General features: G+C 42.1%; 1 protein-coding gene and 1 long non-coding RNA gene across 6 annotated transcripts in view; one reads left to right on the top strand and one right to left on the bottom strand.

Moving 5' to 3' along the window:
* Positions 1–24,375, top strand: part of CDK6 (cyclin dependent kinase 6) — a 108,887-nt gene extending 84,512 nt beyond the window's left edge. For all 4 annotated transcript variants that reach the window (XM_080975625.1, XM_080975627.1, XM_080975626.1 and 1 more), the window contains exons 6-8: positions 4,318–4,368; positions 12,035–12,170; positions 12,798–24,375. In XM_080975625.1, the coding sequence (XP_080831751.1) occupies positions 4,318–4,368; positions 12,035–12,170; positions 12,798–12,944 (334 nt within the window). In that variant the 3' untranslated portion in view covers positions 12,945–24,375. The remainder of the gene's footprint in view (positions 1–4,317; positions 4,369–12,034; positions 12,171–12,797) is intronic.
* On the bottom strand, positions 16,935–27,792 carry LOC308459882. 2 transcript variants are annotated; one of them, XR_013978351.1, is made up of 3 exons: positions 27,644–27,792; positions 25,828–25,895; positions 16,935–17,029 (listed from the first exon to the last, which is right to left on the bottom strand). It is a non-coding gene; the product is annotated as an uncharacterized lncRNA (long non-coding RNA). The 2 variants fall into 2 exon arrangements; XR_013978352.1 differs by having other exon boundaries at positions 27,650–27,792.
* Between the last annotated feature and the right edge of the window lie 69 nt (positions 27,793–27,861).

The following is a 27,861-nucleotide window of genomic DNA, read 5'->3' as shown; positions in this document are numbered from 1 at the left end:
GGCTCATCCACACCCACAATTGCCCCACCACTTTCCCCGGAGTAAACCTGTGGTTTAGTGCTGAATCAAAACAAATGGAAATTGAGTTTTCAGCAGATTGCTGTTGATTCTGATTTAGCGCTAAAGAGCAGGTTTCTTGGGGGAAAGCAGTGGGGGAAGGGAAAAACTACTTGGAACCATGCCTAGAAAGCACGGGACAAGTGGTTCTAGGCACAGGACAAGCAGAAGCATGGACGAGTCCTAACATAGTACCCTCCAGAGGCTATGGAACTCCACCTCTCATCAGCTCCAGGCAGCATGGTTCATCCCTGATTTGGAATGTATCTTCCAACCACCTCCCATTATTAAATGGCTCCAATATCTGTTTTTTTATGGAAATAACTCAGTAATAACTCCACTTTGTGCCCCAGTGAGTCTTGTATTTCTTGAGCTTGAAGCCATTCTGTAGACCTCTCTTGAAACTCACAGGGAAGGATCAAGAATCCCACTGGATACTTCCAAGCTTTTTTACATATGGCTGAGGTAGCTTTCTGAACTATGCACTATGTTGTTATTATTTATAAATCATGCTTCAGAAAGACATTGTGCATGTATGCCTCATGGGTATGTATCAACATTCACTTTATTCTGGATAATAGTATCTCAGACAACTCTTTCCTGTTCCAGCAACAGCTCATCTGCTATAAACTCTACTTCCGCTTATATATGTATATGTAGGGGGAAAGGCAAACATAAAGTGTATATCTTAACAGTGAATGTTTTTAAACGTTTGCAGTAACATGTGAAGGCTGTAGCCAATCCAAAGGAAGGGTGACAATTGTTCATGCATCTGTTGAATGTCCAAAGTGCAGACCTACACTAGGCTATGTGTAGTCCATAATTTCAGACATTCTCCAGATGCAAATGGGATCATAGACAGTTTCTGCTGTTTGAACATTTATCTGTAACAGATATATAATACTTCATTTCTGGGTGATAGCATAATGTTCCACAATCTATAAGAAGGGTCCTGGCATTGAGAAGGTTGTTTTGGCTGTTTACCTATACTTTTATGCCTTACAGCCAGGGTTGTGCCAATAGCCATGTCTGCCAAGGAAATTTACCTAATGGGATTTGGTTAGCAGGCCTTGTGCATTTGACTTTTGGAAGCACATCACTGAAAACATAACCACCACCAAAACCAAAAATCTTTAAAGACATTAGAAGCAAGAAACCAGCTTGGGAGGTGGTGGAGTGGTGAACTTCATTAGTGGTTTTTAAACAGAGGTTGAATGACCACCTGGCAGGGATTCTTCAGTTGTGATTCCTGCATTGCAAGGGGTTGTATCCTTGAGGGTCTCTTCTAACCGTAATTCTATGATACTTTCCAGCTTTGTGCTCTACTGCAATTGGACTTGGTCACATTGGGCTCAGATGCAAACTTAGCACTATCAAATTCCTGCCATTTCAGTGTGCTGGATGTTGTGGTAATTTTTTGTGCCATTTCAGATTAAACTCATATTGACACCTACAAAATGGTAGGCCTATTTCTAGAAGTAAGCACACATTCAATAGAAATTTCCCCCCATCTAGCTGTGGCCGAGTCATTCTTTTTTATTTTTGGTAAGGAAATAACGTTTGCTTGTAATCATGCTTAATAGCGACATTCAGATGAACTTCCTCCTGCACTGGGTCTCACATCCACTTGCACAGACATAGTAACTGAAAGGAAAGAAGAGGAAGAAGTATCTGACCACACTGAGAAGTTTCATGCTCACAGAGAGACAGCCAGGAGCCAAGCGGAGCTCATTACAGGAGCTTGCATTTGACTAAAAGTAACTCAAAGTGGGTCCAAATTATGCAGTGCTGTCAGCTGTGGCTTGTGAAAAAAATTCCCCATGGTTGGTTAGAGCTGTAAAAACGAGGCTGTATCTCAATATGCTGAAAATATTGAGGATTTTATTTTCAAAGCAATCCCTCACATTTCAGCCAATTATTATTTACAGGTATTCTGCAGGGTGCTTTCCAACTTTTGCATTTTTTGCATTTTTGTGTACAGCACAAAAACAGAACTGAGGAGAGCCCAAGCAACATTAGAGAGGGATTTTGTGAGATTATCTCACTTTGGGGCTGTGACATCTGCTAGTTCCTTGCCTGCCATTTGGACTCCCTGGGGTCAAAACACAAAGACCTACTACTGGAAAGCAAACTAGGGTATTTGACATTGTGCTGTCATTATTTAATTTTGTGGAAGATCCAGACACCCGCATTCAGTAAGCGTATCAGTTCTAGGGAAATCACATGTTCCCAGGATATAAGCTGCAGTTTGCTGGGAAAATATGATTTCCCCTTGTCTGGTACATCTGTTTCTGCTTGGTGGTTCCTCCCCATAATGGGAGGTTTCAGTTTTAAATATTCAATTTTAACACTGTTTTTATGGAGGCTAGACTGATCCAGTAGAGGGGGGCCATAGCTCAATGGTAGAGCCCATGCTTTGCATGCAGAATGTTCCAGGTTCAATTCTAGGCATTACCAGTTTAAGGTCAGGTAGCAGCTGATCCCAAAGATGTCTTCCTCAGAGCTAGTTAAGAAAACTGTGTTTTGTTGTTTTGTTCTGTTCTGTTTTGGTTTGGTTTGGTTTGGTTTGGTTTGTTTCAGTTGTCATATTACCATCATTCCTCATTGTGTTGCTGTTGGTTTCCACAGTTCAGGAAGGTTGAGCTTGGAGCTACTGCTTCAGTAATAAACCTGTTCAGACTGAGAGCTTATCAGAGGAGCTGGAGGTTCCACCCCTTCCTGGTTCTTTGTCAGGACTTGACTTACACATGCTTCTCCCACCTCTCAAGTAGCTAGTTGAGAACTTTGCTGGTGGCATTGAAGCTCCTGCCTGGAGTGTCACCTCCTCTAATCCTGTGGCCCTGGGGGTGATTGGCAGGGTGTCTGGCGGTGGGCCAGGAACCAAGGCAAGCAGTATTGAGACCTCTGGTCCTGGGGTGAGAATATCCAGATCAGACGGCTGTTCACGGAGGGAGGGGGAAATAAAAATAGAGAAAAGCCAACCCCACTGCTGCCTGTCTAATTCACCCTCTTAGTAACATGGTTGTTGTTTTTTTACAGACCACAGAATAGAACCACACACATCTTGGCAAATTAAAGCAGTTGTTCCTCAATAAAAATGTTATAAATTCTTCCATCTTACAATTGTGTAGTGAGTTGCTTACATAGTCATTGGACTGTGGTGGGTTTAAAAAAAAAGATTGCTGTTATGGAGTTCCTGTCATTTCCTTGAAGGTGACAAAAATATTGGAAGGTTGATGACCACAAGCAGACATTTTAATTGGGTGATATGAGTGAATTTGCAACGCTCTTTCGAAAATATTTGATGCTGGATTGTGGAGAAAGTAAGAACATCACGAGAGGTAGCTACCATCTTAGCTGGCTATACTGTACTAACAGTGACAGAATCCAGATATTTGTGTTTGAAAGTTATTTCTCTTGGTTTTCATCTCTGGCTTCCAGCCCAGAATTTGAGGCTGCTGTATTGGCAGTTCTAGAGGGTCCCACGTGGCTCTCCGTAGTGTATTTGGATTAGAAATGGGAGGTCTTGTTTTTCTCCTAAACACTAGTTTCCCTTTCCTATTGTACATACTTGGTGGATTTTGTCATGCTGTGAGGTGGTTTCCAATGAGTTAATCTGTTGAAAATGCTTTGATACTCATGCCTGGCTCAGGATGAGTCATTCTTAAGGAACTAAGTATAAGGCTTGCAAAAATAGGCTTTCTACCTTTAATGCATGTGGCTTCCTTGTTGCAGAAGACATAAATAGGTTCCTCATATTCACAATTAATTTTGTTTCTATTGTTTGGATAAGGAATAGCCCTCATATTGGCTTGTACATGGAATGTAGCTCTACTCATTTCAAATGCACAACTTATGGAGTTGCTGTCAGTGGCACTATTAAACCCAAAGCATTTGTTTTAGTCTTATGAGACACACATAGAGATTCTTTTTAAAAAGACTTTTCAGCTCTCACTTGGGAGAAAAATATTATGTTGGAAATGGTTTGGGAAGAGTAGATTCTAACAACCAGCTTTTTCTCTCTCAGTGAGCATTGATTTTTACAGTCTCCAAGTGGTGGGAAGCAACTGAACTGTCAGAAGGGTCCAACAAACCCCGCAGCTAGCATATGTTGGATGGATTTCAAAATGTGTTCTTTTGGTTGGTCAGACACTGAAGAAGCTAAAGCAGCCAAAACTGGGAAATACATAGGAAAGCTAGATGAAGGATGTTTAAAAAAAATACTTCAATTACAGAAGGTGTTTCTGTTTTTCTTTTCAGGGCACTTTTTCGTGGAAACTCGGATGTTGATCAGCTAGGAAAAATCTTTGAGTAAGTAATAGCTTCCTGCATTTTTTTCACATAATTAATTTTTAGTGCAATAAGTGCACAGGAATCATTCATCTGTTACCGAGTCCAGATACGGCCCTTCTAAATAAAACTTCTATCTTACTTTCCAAGCACTAGTTATGCCATATTTTATAGGAGGGGCAAATCCCTTTCTTCAGATTGACTGCTCTATAGAATGTCACTACAGGAATGTTACCAGCGTCTGTTGCCTATTGTCTTTAATGATGTTGGTGACAGCAATGCAAATCCCCCTCCCCACTTAGTGAAATTCTATTATTTCATTTTTTTAAGAACAAACATGTTAGCAGTCTCTTCCATTTCTGTGTTCCATGAGAAGTGCCACAATTCTGGAATCAAATGTTCATCCTACAATTGTATTGAGTCTTCTTGCTTTTTAAATTCAGAAAGTGGCAAGGCTTCCACCTAGTGCCTTACAATTTCAGGAATTTTTGTATAGTGTATTTCTTTTCTAGGTGTACCCTAACCTGCTATGCAGAGGCAGCACTGGATCATCCATCAAATCTCTTTGCTTTTGTTTCATACTATGGCATAGCTGTGATGTGGTCTCCTTTCTCTTCCTTTCCCATCCATTCTCCTTACCTTGTGTTCCTTGCCTTTTTAGATTGTAAACCTGAAGGCAATTCCCCCGTCTCCACACTTAAATTGATGTGAGCCAATTTGCCTGCAAAGATGGGTAGATGGGTGGCTGCATACTGGCTGGTCCTTCATCCCTTGTAGCCAGGCCGTCTCCTGTGCATACATTATGTAAGGGATGAGAAACTTACGGCCATCCAGAAGTTGCTGGACTCCAGTTCCTATCAGTCCTAGCCAGCCTGACCAGTAGTCAGGGGTTGGGAAAGTGAAGAGTCCGAGTACATCTGGAAGGCTACAGGTTCCCCATCACTGCTTTATGTGCAGATAATAGTTTGGAGTACCCAGTCTTGGGACAGTTTACGGAGGATTGCTCCTATTGAATAATAGAAATTCTGGGCTCCTTTGGGAGAAAGGGCAAGATACAATTTTAATAATTAAATTAAATTAATCACCTTTGGCACTGCAGTGGTCCGCTGCTTGATACCATTGTAGTCAAAATGGGACTTTATTATACATATTTTAAAATCCTAATTCTATTTGTTTCCCCTAGTTAAGTCAGTATAGTGTTTTAAAAATTGGGATTGAGTGGCAAGTAGCTTCTGCTCTAGTCCGCTACTTAGAGTTCTCGGTTGTTTGGCACAACAACCTGCAGAAATGAAAAGAAAGACTTCCCGATGCCTTTTTAACACACTTTTTAGGAAACCCTTTCTTCAGCTGTGGAAGAATGACCAAGCTAGGGATAGCATAGGTCATCAGTCTTGAAGAGCGGCTGCATGCATGAAATGCAGACATGAACGGTAAAGAAGTGATGCTTGGCAAACTCAGGATGGAGAATAAAAACAAACACTGTATTAATAGGGAGCTTAAGCTGCTGCTAGGCATTAGTGTGCAAGCCTCTAAGCACTGACTTTTACTTCTTCGTTCCCTCCTTTCCGTTTCTTATGCTCATTTTTATGTAGTCTTTCTTACTAGAATGTGCACCAGCCCAGGCAACATGACCAATGGTTGTTTTTGACCATCAAGCAAGGAAGCCTGGCTTGTTGGGGATTTGTTTGTTTGTTATTAAATTGATATCCCACCTTTCCTCCCAAAAGAGCCCAGGGTGGCGATATATCACCGCAAACCTTTAAAAATAAAAAAGAGTGGCCCATACGTAACATAAACACAGGATATTTTAAAAGTTAAAACATAAATGCTCCGGATCCACACATGCAGCAGACTTCTACAGCATGCATCAGATTGGTAGATGCCCACTGAATGCATTGAAGAAAGAGGGTGAAAGGGAGAAAAAGCTCCTGCTCTTTACTGTGCTCATATTCTTCCCAACCTCAGTTTTACATTTTTTATTTCTTACTGTTGACAGTTTAGTAACATTTTTATTTTAGCCATATTCTGTATATTCTGTCAGCAATATTCCAGTATGTTGGGAAGGCTACAGTATGTTGGGGCGCTTTAGTTTAGAGAAAGGTAAGTAAAGGGGGACATAATAGGAGATATCTGAATTTATTGATTATTTATTTAGCATAAAACAATGCATGGTATTGAGGAATTGGCTAGAGAGCTCATAATAGTAGAACCCGGGGTCCATTCAACAAAGCTGCATGTTAGAACATTCAAGACAGATAAAAGGACATTCTTTTCATCTAGTACATGGCTAAACTATGGAAAGCAGCTGCTGCAAGATATAGTGACAGTAACCAGCTTGAATGGCTTCAGATTTGCAGGGGGATAACGCTACTAATGGATGCGGGTGGTGCTGTGGTCTAAACCACAGACCACTTGCGGATCAGAAGGTCGGCAGTTCGAATCCCCGCAACAGGGTGAGCTCCCGTCGCTCAGTCCCAGCTCCTGCCCACCTAGCAGTTCGAAAGCACATCAAGTGCAAGTAGATAAATAGGTACCGCTCCGGCGGGAAGGTAAACAGCAGTTCCATGTGCTGCTCTGGTTCGCCAGAAGCGGCTTAGTCATGCTGGCCAAGTGACCCGGAAGCTGTCTGCAGACAAACGCCGGCTCCCTCGGCCTATAGAACAAGATGAGTGCACAACCCCAGAGTACCCAAGGTACCTTTACCTTTTAAGGCTACCAATGGCTGCTGGTCATGATGGCTAGATTTTACCTCCAGTACTATAGGCAGCATGCTTCTGGATGCTTGTTGCTGGAGTATACAAATGGAAGAATGCTGGGACACTTATGGCCTTTTGTTGTTGGCTTTTTGGCTTCCCATGGGCATATGGTTGGGCAGCTGAACTACAACTCCCGTCAGCCCTAGGCAAGCATGGCCAATACCCAGGGGTGATGGGAATTGTAATTCAGAAACATCTAGCGAGCCAAAGGTTCCTTACACCTTTGGAAGATCATGGCAAGGAAAGGAAATCTTATTTTCTCCAGACCAATTTATTCAGTTCTGAAAAGCCACTTTTTCAAAGAGCTTTTTAGAAAAGAGTCAAACAGTGCTTTTGCCAAACTTATCACTGCCCATTTTAAAACTGTATCATATCTGTTTCTGGAGATTTTTATTTTGGACAACAAGATTTCAATAGCTGGTTTTTGTCTTTACCAAGTTGGCTTCCATTTCCTGTGTGCTCTGCCCCGCTGTATATGACTCATCAGCATGGCTAATTTGTCATGCCCCTGAATAGCTTTTCCTGCGCAGTCTAGAAAAAGTCAGCCCTCAGTGGTTTGGTCTTTTTGGCGCTGGGAATGATCCCTTCAGTTCATTTATATATGGCTTTACTAGATAAAGAATGCTTTGATATGTGCACTGTGCGTTTTTTCATGGCATAAGAAGCATGGCTGCAATCCTTTTAAAAAAAAATAAAGAATACAAATTATTTATGACATTTCTGGTGGGGGAAATGAGCCAGGACATGGCTGAGCAGCCAGAAAACAGCTTTTTCTATTTGTTTCTAGTGGGTGCAATTACCTGTGTGGAAAAGAATTTCCCCATGAATCCGAAAGAGAAAATGCTATGCCAACTTGAGCAGCCACAAGACATTCATTATTGCAAGTCTTCTTGCAGCGGCAAGGAAATGTCCAAGTCTCTGTTCCAGCTGTACTTTACTATTTCTAGCATTTCTCTTGCTTCAGAATAAGCTTAGTAGCACTTTCCTGTTTCCACAACTGGCAGTCCCAAAAATCTAATTGATAGCACAAAGATGCTGCTTGCATCTCCGAGTGGGCACATACATCACGATTTGTTTTCTGCGGACTGGAGTAGGACCAGGAATGGGCAGAAGATAGATCAGGCTCTAAGTGGTAGATCTCTGGGTGCTTTGAAGTATGTTGACAAGGGTTCCGGAATCGGAGCTGTTTAACAAATATTGATGTTGATGTTTTAATGTTATATTGATTTATATAACCTAGGTTTGATTATGCATTCCTTTTATATATTGTACCTCACTCTGGGATCATTTTAATCAAGGGCAGAGCAGAAACCTTTTAAATAAGTAAATAGTAATGGCGACAACGCTTTCTAAAGAGAGGGGGCAGGAATAGAATTCTGTACAGAAGGACTGTGCCTTTGATTCAGTTCTGGTGCTCAAAACAAATTTCTGGACTCCGAATAATTTAATTCTAAGTGCTTTTAGCACTCAAGTCTGGTTGGGATTCTAGGGGGGAAAAGTAGATTCTGCAAGTCTAAAGCCTGCCCATCCCTGGAGTATGTTATCCATGGAAATACTATGCTTACACAGGTGCAATGCATAAAAAGAGATAAAGCAAAGCATAAGGTAAGAAGCAACTCCTTTCTCTTTGCAATGGGATATGTGAGAGGAAACAGAGCTTCCACTTTGGTTGTATATATCCACCTCCTCGAGACAAACTGTTGTGTAATGCTGTCTGTGCTGTTTCAACTCCTTGCCCTACAGTTTCCTGCAACGTTTTAAGCGAGAGCCATTTCTGCCTCGCCTCTCATTGCTCTTTTTGTGATGTTGCTTATAGAACCAAGGGAAGTGCACCAAGTAGTTCAAGAGGTAGCAAGTAGGAGTTGTCGCTGTAATTCCCAGGGTAATTGTAAAGTTCATTTGGGATTATAGAATCCTAGGGCTGGGCTGGACCAAAAGGCTATCTGACCCAACTTCCTGCTGTGATGAAGGACCATCCCTCCATACATCTGCTGCTTTCCCATACCTTTTGTTTATTTTTCTCATACATGGGCAGAAGGGCAGCTGAACAACCAAATGTGTTGAGCACCTAGGAAAAGTGTTGTAAAAATACCAGGACTGCAGTCCTGAGCACATTCGACTGGAAGCAATTTCCATTGCAATAGGTGTTGACATCATCAGTGATGTTGGTTTTCTGGGATAATTTGAGTGGGAAATTAGAATGCACATTAGGATAATTTGTATAGGGAAATTTGCATGGGAAAATGTTCAGTTTGCATCAGAAAAAATTATCAGATCCCCTAGAGTATATTCTGATTTAGTATGTTGATGTTACTTGCATTTAGTAAGCATAGCAAAATAATTAGAAATGGCCAACCTCACTTTATACTGTATTTGCATTTGACAACCATTCATTGTGACTAATGAACTTATGAAACATGGAATTTTTCTGTGGAGAAGTAAGCGCTGGAAAGGTGTCCTGCCCACATCACTCGTCATCACTATTTACTGCTATATTCTTTATTTATTTGTAACTAGTTCTCAAAGTGTTGAGTCATATATATTTACATGAATTGCAGTTAGGTCATGTGTTTTGTGTATCTGTAGGAAACTTTACAGCATGCTATCTATATGCTGACTGCATAATCTTGTATTGCCCCACACTTCGGGGATACATGCATGTAGCTGCCATCATGTATGTCAGTCCTGGGAGTGTGATAATGAAAAACAGCAGTTGTGGGAAGCTGAAGTAACTCACTGTCAGACACCTAAAAAAAATACATGATGAATACATGCTAATAATAATAAGTATTCTTATTGTTAGGCACTTACTGTTTGTGTGTGTGTGTGTGTGTGTGTAAGAGAGAGAGAGAGAGAATGAATGAATGAAAAAAAGACAGGACAGTCCCCGTCCAAAAACTCAAATCTTAATAGGAATGTGAAATACAATACAAAAGAAGAATGGAGAGGGAAGAAGAAAACAAATAATAAATAATGTCATCACTAGGCGTCCACAGTTAATGTATATGCAAATACCTAAGCCTTTATATGCTAAACCTGCTCAACCTCTACTGTAAAATAAAATAATAAACTGATAAAGTATTAGGGTTGTATTCAATTAAGTTTTATTCAGAGAATATTTTTTTTCTGTAGACTGCCCTGACAGGGTGGTATATAAATTCAATAAATAAAATAATGAAATAAAAATAATGAAATACCTACTGTTATCTGTGCCTATGGATTTTAAAGGATCTACTCTGAGTTGGACCATTGTAAACTATTTGTGACATTTCTGGTGGGGAAAATGCATTGAATACAACCTTTCCTCTCTCATTAATTGTGGTTATAGTTTTGTTTCATTTCATATTGATTTCATTTTTACTTATTTTCACTTATATCCTGTTCAAAACCTCCCAGCAGTTCACCTGTGCCTCCCAGGCAGCCTCTCTCATCTGGGCTGGGCTTTAATAAGATACCAGCATCCAGTGTGTTTTGTATCCTCTGGTTTTTTCCCTGTGCTTCTTTTGCCTCTCAGCTAATCCTGTTATAAGGACATTCAGTTGATGTTATGCGCTATCCTGGGATGTTTTTATATTACATCGTGGAGCAATTTTAAATATCACGAGGAAATTTCTGCATTAGTGTAGGTTTGAATTTTTTTAAAAAAACTGACATAAATAAAGCTGCTATGATAAAGACAGTTGCAACAGAGGAAGTTGAAAGCTATTTTTTTTATTTCTGACTGTACGTTTAATTTGATAGTAAACCATGCATGCAAGTCTCATGAGTTTGCACAACGGTCACAACAAAATCAACCTGCTTATGGGTGGTCTTCAGCACTAGGAGGGATCTGCAAAGTTGTCCTGTGCCTTGTGGTTATTGGATAGCCAAAATCAGCACTCCTGACCCCTGCAGAATCCTGCACCTTGAGATACAGTAACAGCTTCACTAGACATGCTCACTAAAAGAACGGTTCCTGGGAAACTAGAGCAGTGCTGCCACCTTGTGGCGCAACACACACATTTCCTTCTTGTTTCCCGGCCTTCCACGTGGCTTTGTGCCTCAAAGGAATACTAAACCCAATTGCAAATGCCAGTTTTGCTTATAATCTGGTATGAAATGACAGCTGAATATCTCAATGAGGCATCCATCAGGGATCCCTACTTCCCTTGCTTTCTGCCTGCAGCCCTGTTTTTTAAACCTTCTGCCTTGTCCACATAATTCCCAGCTGCAGTCAAACTTTTAGGTACAGTATGTATAACTGCATTTGCCTACATTCCCAGGCAAGGATCTCCCATTCTTCGCTCTCTCAGTTGCTTTTCAACATTGTCTGTTTTTGATTCTAATCTCTTTGGGTACAGACACCTGTATGTTTCCCCTTATGTGGCCATAAGCTGCAATGCCACTGAAAAATAAGAACAGTGATAATAAGTAAACTCTGATATATCCTGATACATTGAGGTTTTTCTGGTTGCAGTCCTAACCCACTAGCTTTGGAGTGATCCCCATTGAATTCTAATTGGCTTTTGCTTTTTTAACTTTGGGAGTGGAGGGGTGGAGGATTTTGGGGAGCACAGCTGGCTCAGCCACTAGGCAGACTGAATCAGCTGCTTCAGGCAGCAGAAGCCCCCAAGGCAACAGCCCTGCGGACACCCACCCCACCTGCTTCAGCGCAGAAGCAGTGCCGGCGTCAGCTGAAATCGTGTGAGGTCTTGCTGAGTGTGCGAGATCTCACATGATTAGCATCAGCTGCATCAGCGATGGCACCAGTTTGGGGGAAGTGTGCTTTAGAGGGATAGTGCCAGGGTGTGGCACAAAGTGCATTTTTCAAGTGGGTGAGATATGTCATCAGATAGTGAAAAAGAAGTGCAGGGGTGTGAATGAAGCAGGAAGTAGTGGTGCTTTTCTTGGAGTTAAATGCCTGATTCTTTCTTCCTTTCTTCCTTGCACAGTGCAATTGGGCTTCCCAAAGAAGAGGACTGGCCCAGTGACGTTGCCCTCCCAAGGAATGCTTTTCCTGCTAGAGATCCGCAGCCCATTGAGCTTTTCGTAACAGATATTGACGAACTAGGCAAAGACTTGCTGCTTGTAAGTGTCTGCTCCACTGAAGCTTTAGAAACTAGCTGCTGCCAGTATCACGTGACCCAAACAAAAAGCAATATGCTTTATACAGTGGTACCTGGGGTTAAGAACTTAATTCGTTCTGGAGGTTCTGAAATTGCTCTTAACCTGAGGTACCACTTTAGCTAATGGGGCCTGCCACGCTGCCATCGCACGATTTCTGTTCTCATCCTGAAGCAGAGTTCTTAACCTGAGGTACTATTTCTGGGTTAGCAGAGTCTGTAACCTGAAGCGTCTGTAACCCGAGGTACCACTGTATATGAAATTAATAGGAGTAGTGATGATGGGTGCAAATTTCAGAACCTCTGATTATATCTTTTTAAAAATATCCATAAATGAAGTGTGTTAAAATCTTTCCTGCTCATTTTGGATATTAATAATTATAGGTTTTTTTCTCTCCCTCATGGTGTATTGTGGCTGGGTTGGAAGCAAGGACACAAAACCTCAGTTTTCCCATTATTTTCCTTTAATAAACAAACTGCTGCCATTCTTTGCTAAGCTTTTAAGGGACAGTATCATAAGATGAGCCTTGCTGTTGTCTCAGACTCCACAGTGCTTTCTAATTTGTAATTGTCTCATTTTCCCTACATACAGAAATGTTTGGCATTCAACCCCACAAAGAGAATATCAGCTTACGATGCCTTATCTCACCCTTATTTTCATGATCTGGAGAAATGCAAGGAGAATACAGACTCTGATTTGTCATCCCTTCAAAACTCCACTGAGATGACTACACCATAAGGCTGCTTGAGGTCCAACTTACAGATGAACAAAATGTAGATGATAAGGTCACCGTTGAGGGTAAAAAAACCATAGCTGTCTGACTGAAGGTTATTCCCCAGAGGCTCTATGCGTTGTCTGAGTGCTTTTTCGGGATGATGACCTGCTTGTCCTCGGAAAATGACCAAGTTGCCTTCATCAAAGCAAATGCAAGAGTCAAGGTTTCCAATGACTCCCTCTGTGGCTTGATGTTTGTTTAGTTGACCTGAGGATCACCAGGTGAAGAGAAGCTGCTGACCAGTTTTTGCTGCCATTTTCTTCTTCCTTACATTGAATGGTGCCGTCGTGGATTAGAGAAATCCAGTCTCACTACCAAAACCTGACTTAACCTCGGTGTCTAGGTGCTGAAGTCTGATTTGGTACTCCTTTGGAGTTAACGGTGATAGTCTGTTTGCTTTGCTTAAAAAAATGATTTCAGAAAATTACTTCCTTAAAAGCAATATTTGAAAGAATGACATTGAAAATACTGAACCTCTATACAGCCTGCAGTTAAGAGAAATGTGTACAAACACATCTGGCTATTGTAATCACACAGGAATGTCCTTCCCTGATAGGAAACATGAGATGATAATTACAGCATTTTGTTGCTACTCATAATAACTTGTGTCTCTAGCTTAATGCACAAGGGTATTATTAACAAGATTGTGCACATATGGAAAAGGGAAAAAGTGGGGTTTCTTTAAAAAAAAAGAATGTAAGGATCACTTCTCTAGTCTGCTGACGTTATTATGTCAGTCATCGCAAAGTGTAACTTCTTTATTCATCCTTTCATGATACTGCTGTACATCTTCAGCAGTGATACATTTCCAACATCTATCATGCCCAGTTAACATGTTTAAATGGGTATACGAAAAACCAAGTGTTCCTTTAGTATTACCTCCATATTATTTTCAGCGAACAATGAAAAGCACATGCTGAAATGTTTTCCCTGTCTTTGGAGAACAAATCTGACTTCACAATCCTATTGTCACTTACCTGGAAGTAAGATTCATTGAACTCAATGGGACTTACTTTTGAACTGACAGGTATAGGGTTATAGTGCAAGGATGCAGTCCTGTGTGCTTTTTCCTGGGAGTAAGCTACAGTGAGCACAATAGGACTGACTTCCGAGGAAGCATGCATAGGATTGTGTTGTTAGGAGGCAAGTGCTCGCTACAGCATTGCTTAACATACAAACACTGAACGCCCCACCCACAATAAACCTCAGGCACTGGAGTGCATGAATTGTCCCTGCATATCAACCTCAGATCCTTTACATTTCATGTAATTTAGGATATTTTATTTTTCTACACCGTGAAGCAGGAGGAGCCCTTCTGAATCACCGTTTAGATTGATCGCTTTGCTCTGCTTTCTCTGCCAAACATGCCAGCCAGCTTTATTCAGTAATTCACCTAGCTGCCTTATCACAGATACTTTAAATGTTACATTAAATTTTGTATATATTTTAGTTTTAAGGGTTTTTGTTTTTTAAAAAAAATAGAATTTTAAAAAGAAAATTTATTTTTGTAGTATGGTTTTGATGAAATATTTTTAATCCACGAGAGAAAGATGTACTCCTAGCCTGGTTCTACTGTAGTGATCCAGATGTAACTCTAGGGAAATACTGCCCAAATGTGTTACAGCTGTAACAACAGCAACAACCAGAGGGATAGGTGCTGTTGGAAATAACTGATGGCTAGTACTGTTAACACACACAATAATTATTGCTGTGCTAACCCATCCTTTTGTTTTTGTTTTTGTCGTTTCAATTTACTGGGGGTCGAACTCTATGGGACAATTGGGTAGTTCTGTCCTTGGGTGCAATTTTCTCCCAGGGGACAGGCTGACCAGTATTAGACCCCTAGCATGGGGACAGGTGGCTTTAACCCTTTGCATTACCAATCTGGAGTGGGGCTCTTCCCCCCCCCACACACAAACACCAAATCTGTTTAAATGGGACCTTTCTTTGTAATGCAAATTACAAGTGCAGGGAAGCCCCTTCCAGATCAGAATGAGAGCACATAGGGTTAAAGCCCACTAGCCCCATGCTTGGTTGCCAATCAGAATAGGGAGGCCAGCACTGGAAATGAGGACCTATACTCAAGGGCAGAACTATGCTGGTAAGGTCACTTGTAATTTGGCCCTGAACTGTATCAGCCACTCTCTTTTGTCCTTGCATGTTCACTTGTAGGAGATTCCTTCAACATTTTCTGGTGCATTCTCCATGCAGCAGCAGGGAAATGGAAGGATGTTGGTGTGCAAAAGTTCTCCAACGCGGTGGACTTTCCCCCCAGGTGCTGCTGCTCATCCTTTGCCCTAAAGCCTCAAATGAAGTATAGTGAAAGCTTTCTTTTGGGTGTGCCCTGAGCATCGCATGGCACAAAAGGTTTGCTTTAGGTGCAGTGTGTAGCTTCACTTTGCATGCTTAATTTTCCTAGTCTTTTAAGTAGTGGGCACGTAGATGCCCAGTCAGAGCAAGGGGAGGGGATGACCCTTTTCTACCACCAACATCCCATGGTGTGATCCTGACTAAAATTGCCCTCCCGGCCCCCGTTGCTTTTTCGGGCACAAGGGACGGTGCCATTGACACAAACAACAACTGTGTGGTGGGGTTTTGATTTTACTCAATATCACATTGCAAGAGTAAAGGGGTAAAAAAAATCCCCACTGTAGGCCTGATCACACCCTGCCCCATACAGATGGCATTCAGAACTATAAAAAATTAAGCTCACAGGACCAAACTATCCTTTCATATGCCCCACTGATGCAATTGGCGAGGTGTGGAATTATTCTGAGTGCTGCCACTAGGTGGTGCACATTTCCAGAATTTTGAAGGAAGCATCCCTTTTTTATGTTCCTATAAGCCAAAGGTCTATGATCAAAAGACCTTTTACAAAAATCAATCAATGCCACTATTTCTATGATACTGTTTTTCTTATCTCTGAAAAAAATGTTATCTGCATACAGCCTAAATTAGCACTTTCCAGGACCTGTAATTTTTCCGTAATTGAAGTACACCTGCATCTGGGAAGGACTATTGGGGGTGCACTGTAAAAAAAAAGAATGCTATGCTATGAAAGTTTTCTGCCACTTAACAACACATCTAAAAGTTAATTTCCAGAAGCTGAAATCAACCATTTGTCATAGTACCCATAACAGCATGTCACTAAAACTTAACCTGCTGATAGTTGATTTATGGTAGTCACAGGGCAGAGCGACGTCATGACTTTAGGTCATGCCAGGTCCCACCATCTCACAGTTCATAGATGCAAAAGCACCTTGCGTGACCAGTCGCCAACCTCAGTCTCTTTCTAATCTACCCAAATTGCTGCCGTGTTTGAGGTGTAACCAAGCTGCCCAGGAGAGGATTGGGGAGACACCACAGCTCAGGGACAGAGCACGATCTTCCCATATGGAAAGTCTCTGGTTAAGTCTCTGGCAACTCTGGAGAGCACTGCCAGCCAACACAGATGGGAGCAGGCTAAATAGACAAATAGCCTGACCTGGTATAAAGCTGTTTCCTGGGTCGCTGATTAGAGAAGGAACCTTTTCATACTTCCCAGTGTACTCCCGGTTACTGGTATATTAATCCTGTCATTCAGCTGCTTATATTTTTGTTTGACTGTCCCCTTTAAAGTGTGTCTCTCCCCCCCCCCCCCCGCAACACCAGGTGCCACAAAATATAAGTTATGGACCTCTGTAAGCTTTAGGATATGTAACTTTGTGCATATCTGTTCATTCAGCACAGGAATGGAACTATAAATGCTTAGGGCACCTCTGCATAGGAAGCTCTCCTGCCTCCAGTTAAAATCTTTGGCCCCAATCCAGAGAGCCCCTCTAGAACGCACAAGGGCTTGGGGTGACCAGTGGGGCCCCTTGCTTTTTCCACTTCAGGCAGCATTTCCTTATGCTGCATTGGACGGTTCCCTGGTGTCTGAGGATCAGTTTTTCAGGCAGTTGTGATGAGATGGAAAAGAATCAGCCCTTGCTGTACACGCCAAGCCCACCAAACACAGCTCTCTGGATTGGGATCTAGAGCACCAAAACGGGTGTTCAGGAGGAGTCTTCTGTGGGGGAAAAAAATACTTTGCAGGATAGGACATCCCTGTGAACCCAGACCATTCAATGAATTTTGTGGGATATTGCATCAGCTACATGGTTCTTGCCATTTGCCATGCAGGTGGGATAGGTCAACACAGGCTCTGACTACTTAAGCATGTGCAGTGTGCAATCCGAGGCATAAAGCCCTAGGATATGTTGTACTGTACACCAACATCCTCTGCACCATTGGAAGGTAATACCTTGAAGCTCTCATATCAATTAGTTCAGCTGCTTGGGTTAGCAGAAGTCACAGACTGGCCCTTTGCTTTGTTTGGTATCATAGATCAGCCTTGTTTGGATTGTCCACCTGCATTTTCATTTGCCAAAATCTATTGTCATGTTGCCTAATGTATTGTGCTCCATTTCTATATTTATATGAGATACTTGTTTTAGAATAATGTTTTATTTGTACAAAGGACAGATCTCTTGGCTGCTAGAAACAATACCTATTTTAAAGGGTGGAATAATTAGATATGCTGTGATAGTCTTCTAGTTAAAAGATAACGTCTCCCTGCAAACTTACAAACATTATCAGGACTTCTATATAGATACATACCGGTCATAAAATGCACATTATGCTTTAAAAGGTTAGGCATTTTAACTGTGTTTGCTGTGTTAAATGAAAGTGAATACAAAAGCATGCAGTGCTTTTGCGGTGTCTGCTATGTGAAACCTTTCTAATTAGTATTGTTCTGTTTGAACTGAAGTTTGGATGAGATTCGCTAGTACAACATGTGGATTAGAAATTCTCTACCAGTACTTTCTGTCAGATGTTCTCTCATATTCTGCTTTTGGACAGGGTGTTAATTAATTCCATCCCACCCCGCTCAATTTCATTGACTGGTATTGGGACATAATTTCAGGTATTCTATATCTGTAGAGATACAATGTTGAGACCAGAGCTTTGGAAGGCACGGAACATTGTCCACAGTAGGTATACCTAGAGAATGGGTGAGTAATAAGATTTTAGCACATAACTCTGTGCTTGTGTTTCTCGTTCCCTCTGCATTCTGCCCAATGTTGCCAACTTCCCTTGTTCATAATATTGTTCAGCATATTGCCACAAATGCTTGCAAATGTGTGGTTCAGTGAGAATCAGCAGTTCAGTGAGGTTCAGCAGTTTCCTAGCATATAACATTCCAAGCTTTCATTGTCAGCAAAGGGCTCTTCGCAAAATGGCTACTTCTGTCCAACCCATTTTTATCAAAATGTAGGGGAAAGACTATTCTTGGGGTACCCTCCGATTACAGGTTCTAGTCCATGAATGCTTAAGTTGCAAATTCCCAGCAATGTACCTTTTTGCCATTTTTATTCATTTGCTCTGAACCAATGGTGTTCAGACAATTGCAAAGGTCCTCTTTTATGAATCAATGAGAACTGCTGGCTTTGTGATGACTTCAGGAGAGGTAAATCCTCACACTTTTTTGAGATTTTGCTCTGTAGTGGTCACTTGCTATTCCTGCTACTGAATTTGGTCAAGCACTTTAATCCTAAGCACAACTACAACCCACTGAAACCCCTCCAAGTACTGTGCTTAGGATCAGGGTGTTTAAAAAAATGTTCCTCACACTAGCACGAAGCCACGCCTCTTAGTATTTATATTGTGAACAACATAATGTAGAAAAGTGCATGGAGGTCGTGCAGGGAAATTATATAACCTGTTTATGCAAAAACAGTATTGTGCAAGTCCTGTTAGTACTGAGCTATGGGTAGCCAAGCATGTGGGCAAATGAAAGTAGAAGTCCCATCATGACCGAGGCTAGAGTTGTGATGGTGCACCGGGGCAAATCCCATAGGAGGGCCTAGGCAGAATGTAGAAAGCAAGAGCCATAGAAATGTAGCACAGCAGAGGTATAGCTGAGCATAGTTTGGGGAACAGTTCACTGGGCAAGATTGGGTAGGAGCAACAAGTAAAAAGAAAGGCAGGCAGATGAGGAAGCTAGAAGACTGGCAGGCAGAGAGACCCAAGAATAGTGACAAAAATTGCTTTAGGAGGAGAGCTACAAAGCCACATAGCAGAGCCAGAATTTGGTTGTTGTCACATCAAAGAGAGCCCTGACCAGGAAGCAACTGAAAGCAATGAGGGTTAGGAGGAACTGATGGGCTGCCTGCAAGGACCCATGCTGGAACCTTGGAAGAGAAAAATTGGCTCACCACAAGAGCAAGGAAAGGAGGGTCACCAGCATGGACAGCTGCCTTATACTGAGTCAGACCATTGGTGCAGCCAGCTCTGTATTGCCTACACTGACTCAGCAGTGCCTTTATGCATTTCAGACAACGGTCTGTTCCAGCCATCCTTGGGAGACGCTGGGGACTGGAACAAAGCAGACGCTCCACCACTGAGCTATAGCCCTTCCCCAAGTACAATAATGAGAAACACACAAGGTATTGTGCAGACAAGCTGCATTTATTACTTAATCACTTGTTCCCAATGCATTTGGGTTGCTTTTCCTCGAGGGGATTTATCCAGCAGTTAGCTCGATACATACGGCATCTCTTGCAAGCAGAGGGGTGCTGTGTCTCCAAACATGATTTCTATCACTTCCAATGGGTGGCCACAAGGGGCACCAATGCACACTTTGGGAAATGAGTTCAGTTAATTCTTGACAATTAGCAGAAGAGGTAAAGTAGGAGCGAGGGGAGCCATGCATGTCCAAGCAAGCGTACAAGAACTCCATATAACTTTGGAGGAACTCATTTATAAAAACTTAAAAGTAGCCAAGTAAGCAAAAACCTTGGGTAAACCTTCATTAGGATAGAGCAGGATTTTAGTACGTTTTGAAAGCTAATGATTAACGGATGCTAAGGCTATGGGAAATTGTGGTGCTAATGGGAAAAAGACTGTATTTCTGTACTGCATGCAGAAGGTCCCAAATTCAGTCTTGGGTATCTTCATTTGAAAGAATCATAGGTGGTTGAACAAGGAAAGAGTCTGCCTAAGAACCTGCAGAGCAGCTGTATTTCTAAGACAATAAATGCAAAAACCGTATGGTAAAAAGAGACTGAATCCATGGGCATGACTTGTTCAAACTATTTTTTTATATAAGCTCTGGATCTAGTAACAATAGTAATTCCATAGCAATTTACCTTTCTTGCACGGTGCGACATGATAACTTTAAAAGTATTTCACAACATGGAATCAAAACCCAGGGACACTTCCATATTAATACAATTTGTGTGTTGGAACTTTCATACAGAGTGGTTCGTTTTTCCTCGCTGTAAAAGCATAATGGCATCCTAGATTAAGGCTGCAGTTCTAACCCTCCCTCACCTGGGAGTAAGCATGATTAGGCTCACCTGTAGGTTATGTTTTTAAACCTACTTGCACTGTGTCTAGCACAATGTATAAGTTAATGGAAGATACCAATGAATAGTCTTGACTGGTGCTGTTCAGCATTTCAAGCGTTTTCATAAGGCACTTTAGAATGAGCTTGTCCAAAGCCATTTCAGGTCAAACCTGAAACACATAAGGTGTTCAGTTCTCTCATTAACCTGGTTTTTGCATTTGCAGGAGGAAATCCTGTTTTCCCTGGAGCGAGGGAAAGGAACCTGTCACCCTCCAGATGTTGCTTTCCTAACTATTGGCCATGCTGGCTGGGACTGATTGGAGTTCAAGTGCAACAATATCTGGAGGGCCAGAGGCTCCCACCCCTCCACACCTTGTTCAGAGCCCAGATGCTAACAGTATACCCTGGTAGGTTCTGATATACAGCAAAATGAGTATTGGTGCAGCAGTAGAGGCAACACATTGCATGCAGAAGGTCTCAAATTCAGTCTCGGGTATCTTCATTTGAAAGAACCGTAGGTGGTTGAACAAGAAAGAGTCTGCCTGAGCAGCTGCCTGCCAGAGTAGACCATCCTGAGCTAGATGGGCTAATGGTCTGAAGCAGAATAAGGCACCTTTGTAAGTTCCCAACAAATTGTTCTCCTAGCTAAAAAGGAAAGCACTTAAAGCCCTGCCTAAGCCACTTTGACGGTGGAGTCAGCAGCAGAGAGGCCACGACCATGACTCGCCACCCTGCAAAGTGGCCTCCTTACAAATCCTGTTGCCACTGACTGGTAATCACATAGTACCATTCAGGAGGGCTGAATTTATATGGCGGGGGGCTTGCATTTTCCCATGCTCTTTAGATCTACTAGGACAGGGGTTGCTCTCCAGATGTTGTCAGGCTCCAACTCGCATTTGTCCAGCAACATGTGGAAGGTCACAGTTTCTCCACTTTTTATTCTTCTGATCCAGTACTGCTTTTTATTTTTGAATGATGTGTTCACCTTAGCAAGATCAAATACCAACTGAGGCCCCCATTTTCTCCACATATTTGGCGTGTCCTTCCTGAAGAGCCATCGGTAATAATCTGTTCTCCTTGACTCTGCATCTCACACTGTGTCCCTCAACGCCATATTGTAGTGGTCTACCTAAAATGCCTTCCCCTTCAGCCATTACACCTTTGCTTTTGCCACATATTGATGTCAGAATAGCGTATATGGTGGGGAACACCTGCATTCCACCTCAGCCGCCTGCTGTTTAGACCCTGTTATAATATCCCCCCTCCTGTTAAAGAGAGTTGTGTGAAAGGCTGTGTGTCTGTGGGTTCACTGTGTAAACACAGAAGGTTGGTGCCTGGGGCAGAATTTGCCCTCCTGAGAACCTGAGCATTCATATAATATTATATATATATATGTAAAAATCATCGCTTCAAAGACCTGTTTTATAACTTGAAATCCAGAATGTGGGGAATATGGTGCATTCTCTTAGAATCAAAACACGTTTTCATTTGTACATGTGCCATTGAGTAGTTATTATTATTATTATTATTATTATTATTATTATTATTTAGTCATGTATTTTTATTTCCTCACAAGTTAATATTCCTTCAGTCCTAGGGCCTGAACATGCAAATATACAAGGGCGGTATAATTTGTAGCCTGCAGTTAAGCTAAATGTTTCAGTTGGTTTCAGCTGTGGTCTCAAGTACAGCTCCATCGTAATCAGTGGGATTTAACTTCTATGCAATAGCCTTAATCCAATGGTTCTAATGGAAGTCTAGAACGTCATGGTCATGGAGTTTCACATCTAAGCACAAGGAGATCACTCTGTACACGACAAGAATCTCCTGTCCATGCATGGATCCCTTCATGGAAGAGAACGGGAAGGTTCTGCACACGCAGGTCTTTAGATTATGGACCGTGTCCCCTGGTTCTAAACTCTGGGTGCTCAGATGTGTAAGCAGAGCTCCCATGTAAATGGATCCCCCCATTCACTTGAATAGATGGGAGCAGCACTGGGCTATCCTATTATCCCATACTGATAAGAGTATGTGTGCATGTAGAGTTCCCATGCTTCAGTTAGACTAATGGAGTGATCCTAAAACTTACTGTTCCAAATAAATCTTGTTGATTGAGCATCCCAAGTACCATGATACAAAATGCAGCTGTATCCATTTTTGCAGACAGATATGCCAGTGCAAATATTGGTGACGGGGCTACAAATCATCCTACTAAAGTCAATTCCTCTAGCTCAGCTGGCTTGGGCTGTTACAAGAATAGAATAAAATATCAATCTTCAACCCATTTATCCCCGAGTAGTTTCATTTACATTTCTTGAAGTCAACTGACTTTTCTACAGGATCATTGCAGTGCAAGTCATTTCAAGACGACAGTTTCAGGGTCTCGACCCTAAGCATAGTTGCTGTTCAACATCTTCCATTGAAACCAATGAGATTTACTTGGGAATAAGTGTGTTTACAATTGCAAGGGAGTGTTTGCAGTCTCAGGTTCCTGGTTCGTAACTGACTGATGCAGTGAGGACACATGGTTAGTAACAGCACTTGGACCCAATTGTTGGGGTCAACATTTGTTGAAAAGATGGACATTTATATCCAAGTTATTTTATCTGCAATGTAAATGATTACTATTTTAATTGATGTGTGCTTTTCTATACTAAAACGGATACTACTATTGGCTTCTCAGAGTAAAAAACAAGTGTAGTATATTACTAGCCTTTTTAGAGAATGTGTCAGTAGCTGCAAGTGTAGAAGGTCTGTGCTTTTACAATATAGGTTGCCTTAAAATGTTTTAGATATGCAAGCTGCTAATCTGATTGTAGGGACTAAATGTTAGACAGGATATAAAGTACATAATCTGAGTGAGCCGCATAGTATAATATTTGCATTTTGCAACTGAAGAGAGAAAGCTTATTGGACGTAGTATTTTTTAGGTCTCATTTGTTTGTTTTGTTTTTTTAAAATGTATGTAAACTTGAAAGTTTTGGTAAAGCGAAATGTACATGTAGAACAGTAGAGTGGAAAAGGATCGTGCTGGAAATTAAAATTAGAAGAAAAGAGCTTGATTTATTTTCTGTGTTTTGGTTTGACATTGTCACTAGAAACTAGTCAGTGACGGATACCTAAAGCCGTTTCACTGATTTCTTGTCGTTAGAGTAAGCCTTAGGTATCATTGTACATAAAGGTTTTTGTAACAGAAGGAGAAAGGGCCGTTGTGCTTGGATCCTGCTTACAGGCTTCCCACAGGCACCTGTGGGAAAAGGATGCTGGACTAAATGGGCCACTGGCCTGATCCACCAGGCTCTTGTTATGTTCTCTTAACTATGGCTTACAAAGTATTCTGTGTTTATTGATAGGATTGCCAGCTTACCACAAAAGCTTTGACTAGCCTGCTCCCGTTTCTTTATTAGTGGCATTATTTGCTGAAAACAGCAAATGACCCCTTTCTCATCACTGAGATGAACATTATCACTGGCTAATGCTTGTAGATCAAGCCGCTGATTAAAATGCTGGCAACCTAATTGTTGAACCATAAATGAAAGCCACAGAGTTAGAAGTAAATATTGGCATCTGGATATAAAAGTCTGTATTTCAAAAGTACCGTTTTCATGGTTTAGGCTTAGTTGCAAGAGTTCATGCCTACCAAAATATTGATTCATTATGTGTATCCTTGTATAGGCGAATGGTTGGGGGAACATATTATGGTGAGATTTGCTGTTAAATGGCTTTATCTTTATTTTTGTGATATTCTTTACCAAGATACTAATCATTGTAAATTAAGGGGGGGTGTTAAACTAGCAAGTGTCAAAATGGGAGTTTTTGGGTCATTCTCAAACAAATATTAAGTGTACTTTGAACTTGATGCCCTGAATAATTTCCTGTAACTCTGCAATGCAGCAGGGACTCATCATATTCTGAGAGACATCTTTTTGTAAGGGATGCTGTTTTAAAATCTGAAATACCTGTGAATTTATAAAAGCCTTGGTGTACAATGATATGGTGTTTTAAAAAAAAACAGATTAACATCACCTGGTTCCTGTGATTTATTATTATTGTTATTTTTCACTAGTAGATGCTCCCTATCAACTTTAGTGCAATCTGTCTAAACTAAAAGCAATGTAATATAAATGTGGTCTTCAACATAGTATCTCTTAAAATAAATCAGAGAAATTTCCTGACAGCTGGGGGGGGGGGGGGAAACACCAGAATCTAGATGCAAGTATGGTGAACTTGCTGGACTCCAATTCCCATCAGCCTCAGCCAGCATGCCTGATGGTCAGGGATGATGGGAGCCATAGTCCAGCAAAATAGAATTGTAGAGTTGGAAGTGACCCCAGAGGATCATCTAGTCCTTCCCCTGCAATGCAGGAATCTCAACTGAAGCATCCATGACAGATGGCCATCCTACCTCCACTTGAAAACATCTGGAGAACCACAGGTTCCCTGGCCCTCACCTAGATAATTTTAGAATATGATCTGAACAAGGGTGAGCACCACTTTAAAAATTGTGAGCCTGGTGCTCATCTTGTGTAAACAAATGAAGTGAGTGACCCTATGAGCCTCTGCACTAATTCAACAGTGCATGGGGTACAATGGGGAGGACACAAAGCCGGCATGTGTCTCCTTGTGAGAGTTATTCACAGCCTCCTGAGAAAAATCTTAAAGATGGAAAGGTTAAACTTGAGATTCTCGGTGCAACGTGTGGAGAAATAATTGCCAGCTAATGCTTTTCAATTGCAAGCAGGCAGAGCCTGACAGTTGTTTTCATGTGCCAAGCTTATTTCATGTGCAACAGCTCACGTCTTTGTGCTGCTGCAGCTAATGCAAACCATTAGATATGAGTCAGTGGAACTGTAGCAATTGACATGAATAAGTAGACTATCCTAGCCAAGGCACTGTATGTAAAACTCCCATGTACGATTTCATCCCACACAGTTAAATGTTTAACTAACTGAAAGCTGCGTGACTTTCAGCAGGAGGGAGCCTTTTTCAGCCTGAGGCCTGCATCCCTCATAAGCAACTTTCTGGAGGCCGCATGCCAGTGGAAGGAGAGACCAGAGACAAAAATGGGTACAGCAGTGGATATGACTTTCCTTTGTACAGTAGACTACATTCCATCCCTGTAAAGGCCAGAGGTTTGAACACACACACACACACACACACACACACACACACTCCTTCACCTTCCATTCAGGAAAGCAATATGTATTATCACATTTTAAGGACACATTCCAGGCTGACAAAAGCATTCAAGGAAGGCCTGTGAGGGACACGACCTGAAGAGAGAAAAGCCAGTTAGAAAGGCTTCCCTCGTGCTTGACATGCCCCACTCCTTACCTAGCAACATAATATGAGCTCACTGTTCATACTTAGTACTTCAGCCACATCTGGTTTTAAAATCAATTTCCCTTGACACTCTCAAGCCTACCCGGACTACAGTTTTCTTTTCAAAAATGTGTGGATTCCGTGTGCTTACTCGCTGCTGGTTAAAATGGTTTGTGCTTCTCACTGAGCTTGTTCTGATCTTCTTTGGGTCACTGCACATACACTGAAAAACATCATCATGATATATCTCATACTCCTTTTATATGTTCTAGTTTTCCAATATCCAGTTACATCAAAGAGTTACAAACAGTAGCAGTCGGGTATACATAATACACTATGGACTCCTCCAGACCACCTGTTTGTTCAGCATTCATCCCAATTTGAGCGTGCAAAGCTTTCACAGTGTTTATACTACACCCAGTGTTTACTGAGCATTCATTCTGATTTGTTTATGGGATGAATGCAGTGCTTTTTTCCGGGGGTACTCAAGGGTACACAGTACCGGCACTTTTTTCCCTAGAAGAAAAGCACTGGTTATATTGCAATGAACATTCATACTGATTTGGATGGCCAATATAAAATGGTGGTGAGCAGGCACACACACACACCATACATTTAAATCTATCTGACACCACTTGGATAGCCATGGATTCCTCTCAAACATTTCTGGGAGCTGTAGTTTTTTAAGGGTGCTGAGAGTTGTTAGGAGACCCCTATTCCCCTCACAGCGATCCAATTCACAGGGAACTCAGAGAACTGTAGTTCTGTGGGGAAACTGGGGACCCCCAACAACTCTCAGCACAGAATTCTTTGGGGGAAGCCCTGACTATTTAAAGTGGTATCACAGAGATTTAAAGTCATGGTGTGGCTGTGCCCAAGATGTTAGAGGGATTGTGGCCTACTGTAGGTGCCCTAAGCTAGTCTGTTTTCCTCAGAGGCAGTGGAAAAACACTTCTGTTGTCAGTTTTGAAGTAAGATTCAAACTGTCAATCTGATCAGTTTTGTTTTTTCCCATATGGAAAGGGGGGGGGGGCAGAGAGGCATCATCTTTTCATTTGGCTCAGGCAGCAAAGGCTGCCTTTGATAGGCCCTACTTATTTTACTCGTCTCTGCAGACATCCTTGTCCCCTGCCAATTTGCAGTTTGCAGCTTCCAAATCATTCCTCTGGCTGTACTTTTTACTCCATGCATACAGTATTGCTAAGCTTGCAGCCTCCAGAGGGGCCTGCGGGCTGCGACTGACATGAGCCTAGCCCACTGGTAGGCAAACTAAGGCCCAGGGGCCGGATCTGGCCCAATCGCCTTCTAAATCCAGCCCGCGGACTGTCCGGGAATCAGCATGTTTTTACTTGAGTAGAATGTGTCCTTTTATTTAAAATGCATCTCTGGGTTATTTGTGGGGCATAGGAATTCATATATATTTTTTCCAAAATATAGTCCGGCCCTCCACAAGGTCTGAGGGACAGTGGACCGGCCCCCTGCTGAAAAAGTTTGCTGACCCCTGCTCTAGCCTAAAACATGGGGAGAGCAGCAGGTTGGGAAAAGGCTGGCCTATGTAGCCTGGGACCCTCTTAAGGGAAGACCCCCCCGCTGGCTTGCTCGGCAGTCACTGCAGGCCCTCTGAACCTCTTCCCCCCAGACGCTGCAACAGGGAGTGTGTTTTTTCCAAGACCTGGAGATGTATCCTGACGACAGCACCCAGTTTCGTTCCCTGTATTGGGGTATGGACACAATCACGTGCATGAGGCATGGGTAGGGGGCGAGGAACACCTGAAGCGGATAGGGCGGAGAGTGTGTTTCCTCCTCTCCCTTAAGCAGTTGCATTATTCCATATATTTTTTTCCTTCATGCTCCCTTTCTCCCACGCCCGCCCCCCCATCCCCTCCCTTGCAGTTACCGGTAGTTCTTTCTGACGAAAGGTAAATGTGACGCAGCCTGACCCTGCCTCAATCTGAGGCTCTTTTGATGCACCTTTACAGACACCCCTTTTCAAACCAGACTGCTGTTTTTGCTTGCAGAATCGGTCTTTGCTCACAAGTGCAAGCGGGCGAGCAATTCCTGCTGCGGCGCGACCCGCCAGCCTCCCAAGTCCCTCATTCAGACGCGCCGAACTCGTCCACCCATTCCCAGCAGCGCGCTTTTGCAACCCGACTCCCGAGTGTGGGCAAGGAAGGAAGGGCACGGGCGCT

Source organism: Podarcis pityusensis, assembly GCF_964106645.2.
Source record: "Podarcis pityusensis genome assembly, chromosome: 12".
Taxonomy (NCBI): domain Eukaryota; kingdom Metazoa; phylum Chordata; class Lepidosauria; order Squamata; family Lacertidae; genus Podarcis; species Podarcis pityusensis.
This window is presented reverse-complemented; position numbering and strand designations above follow the sequence as displayed.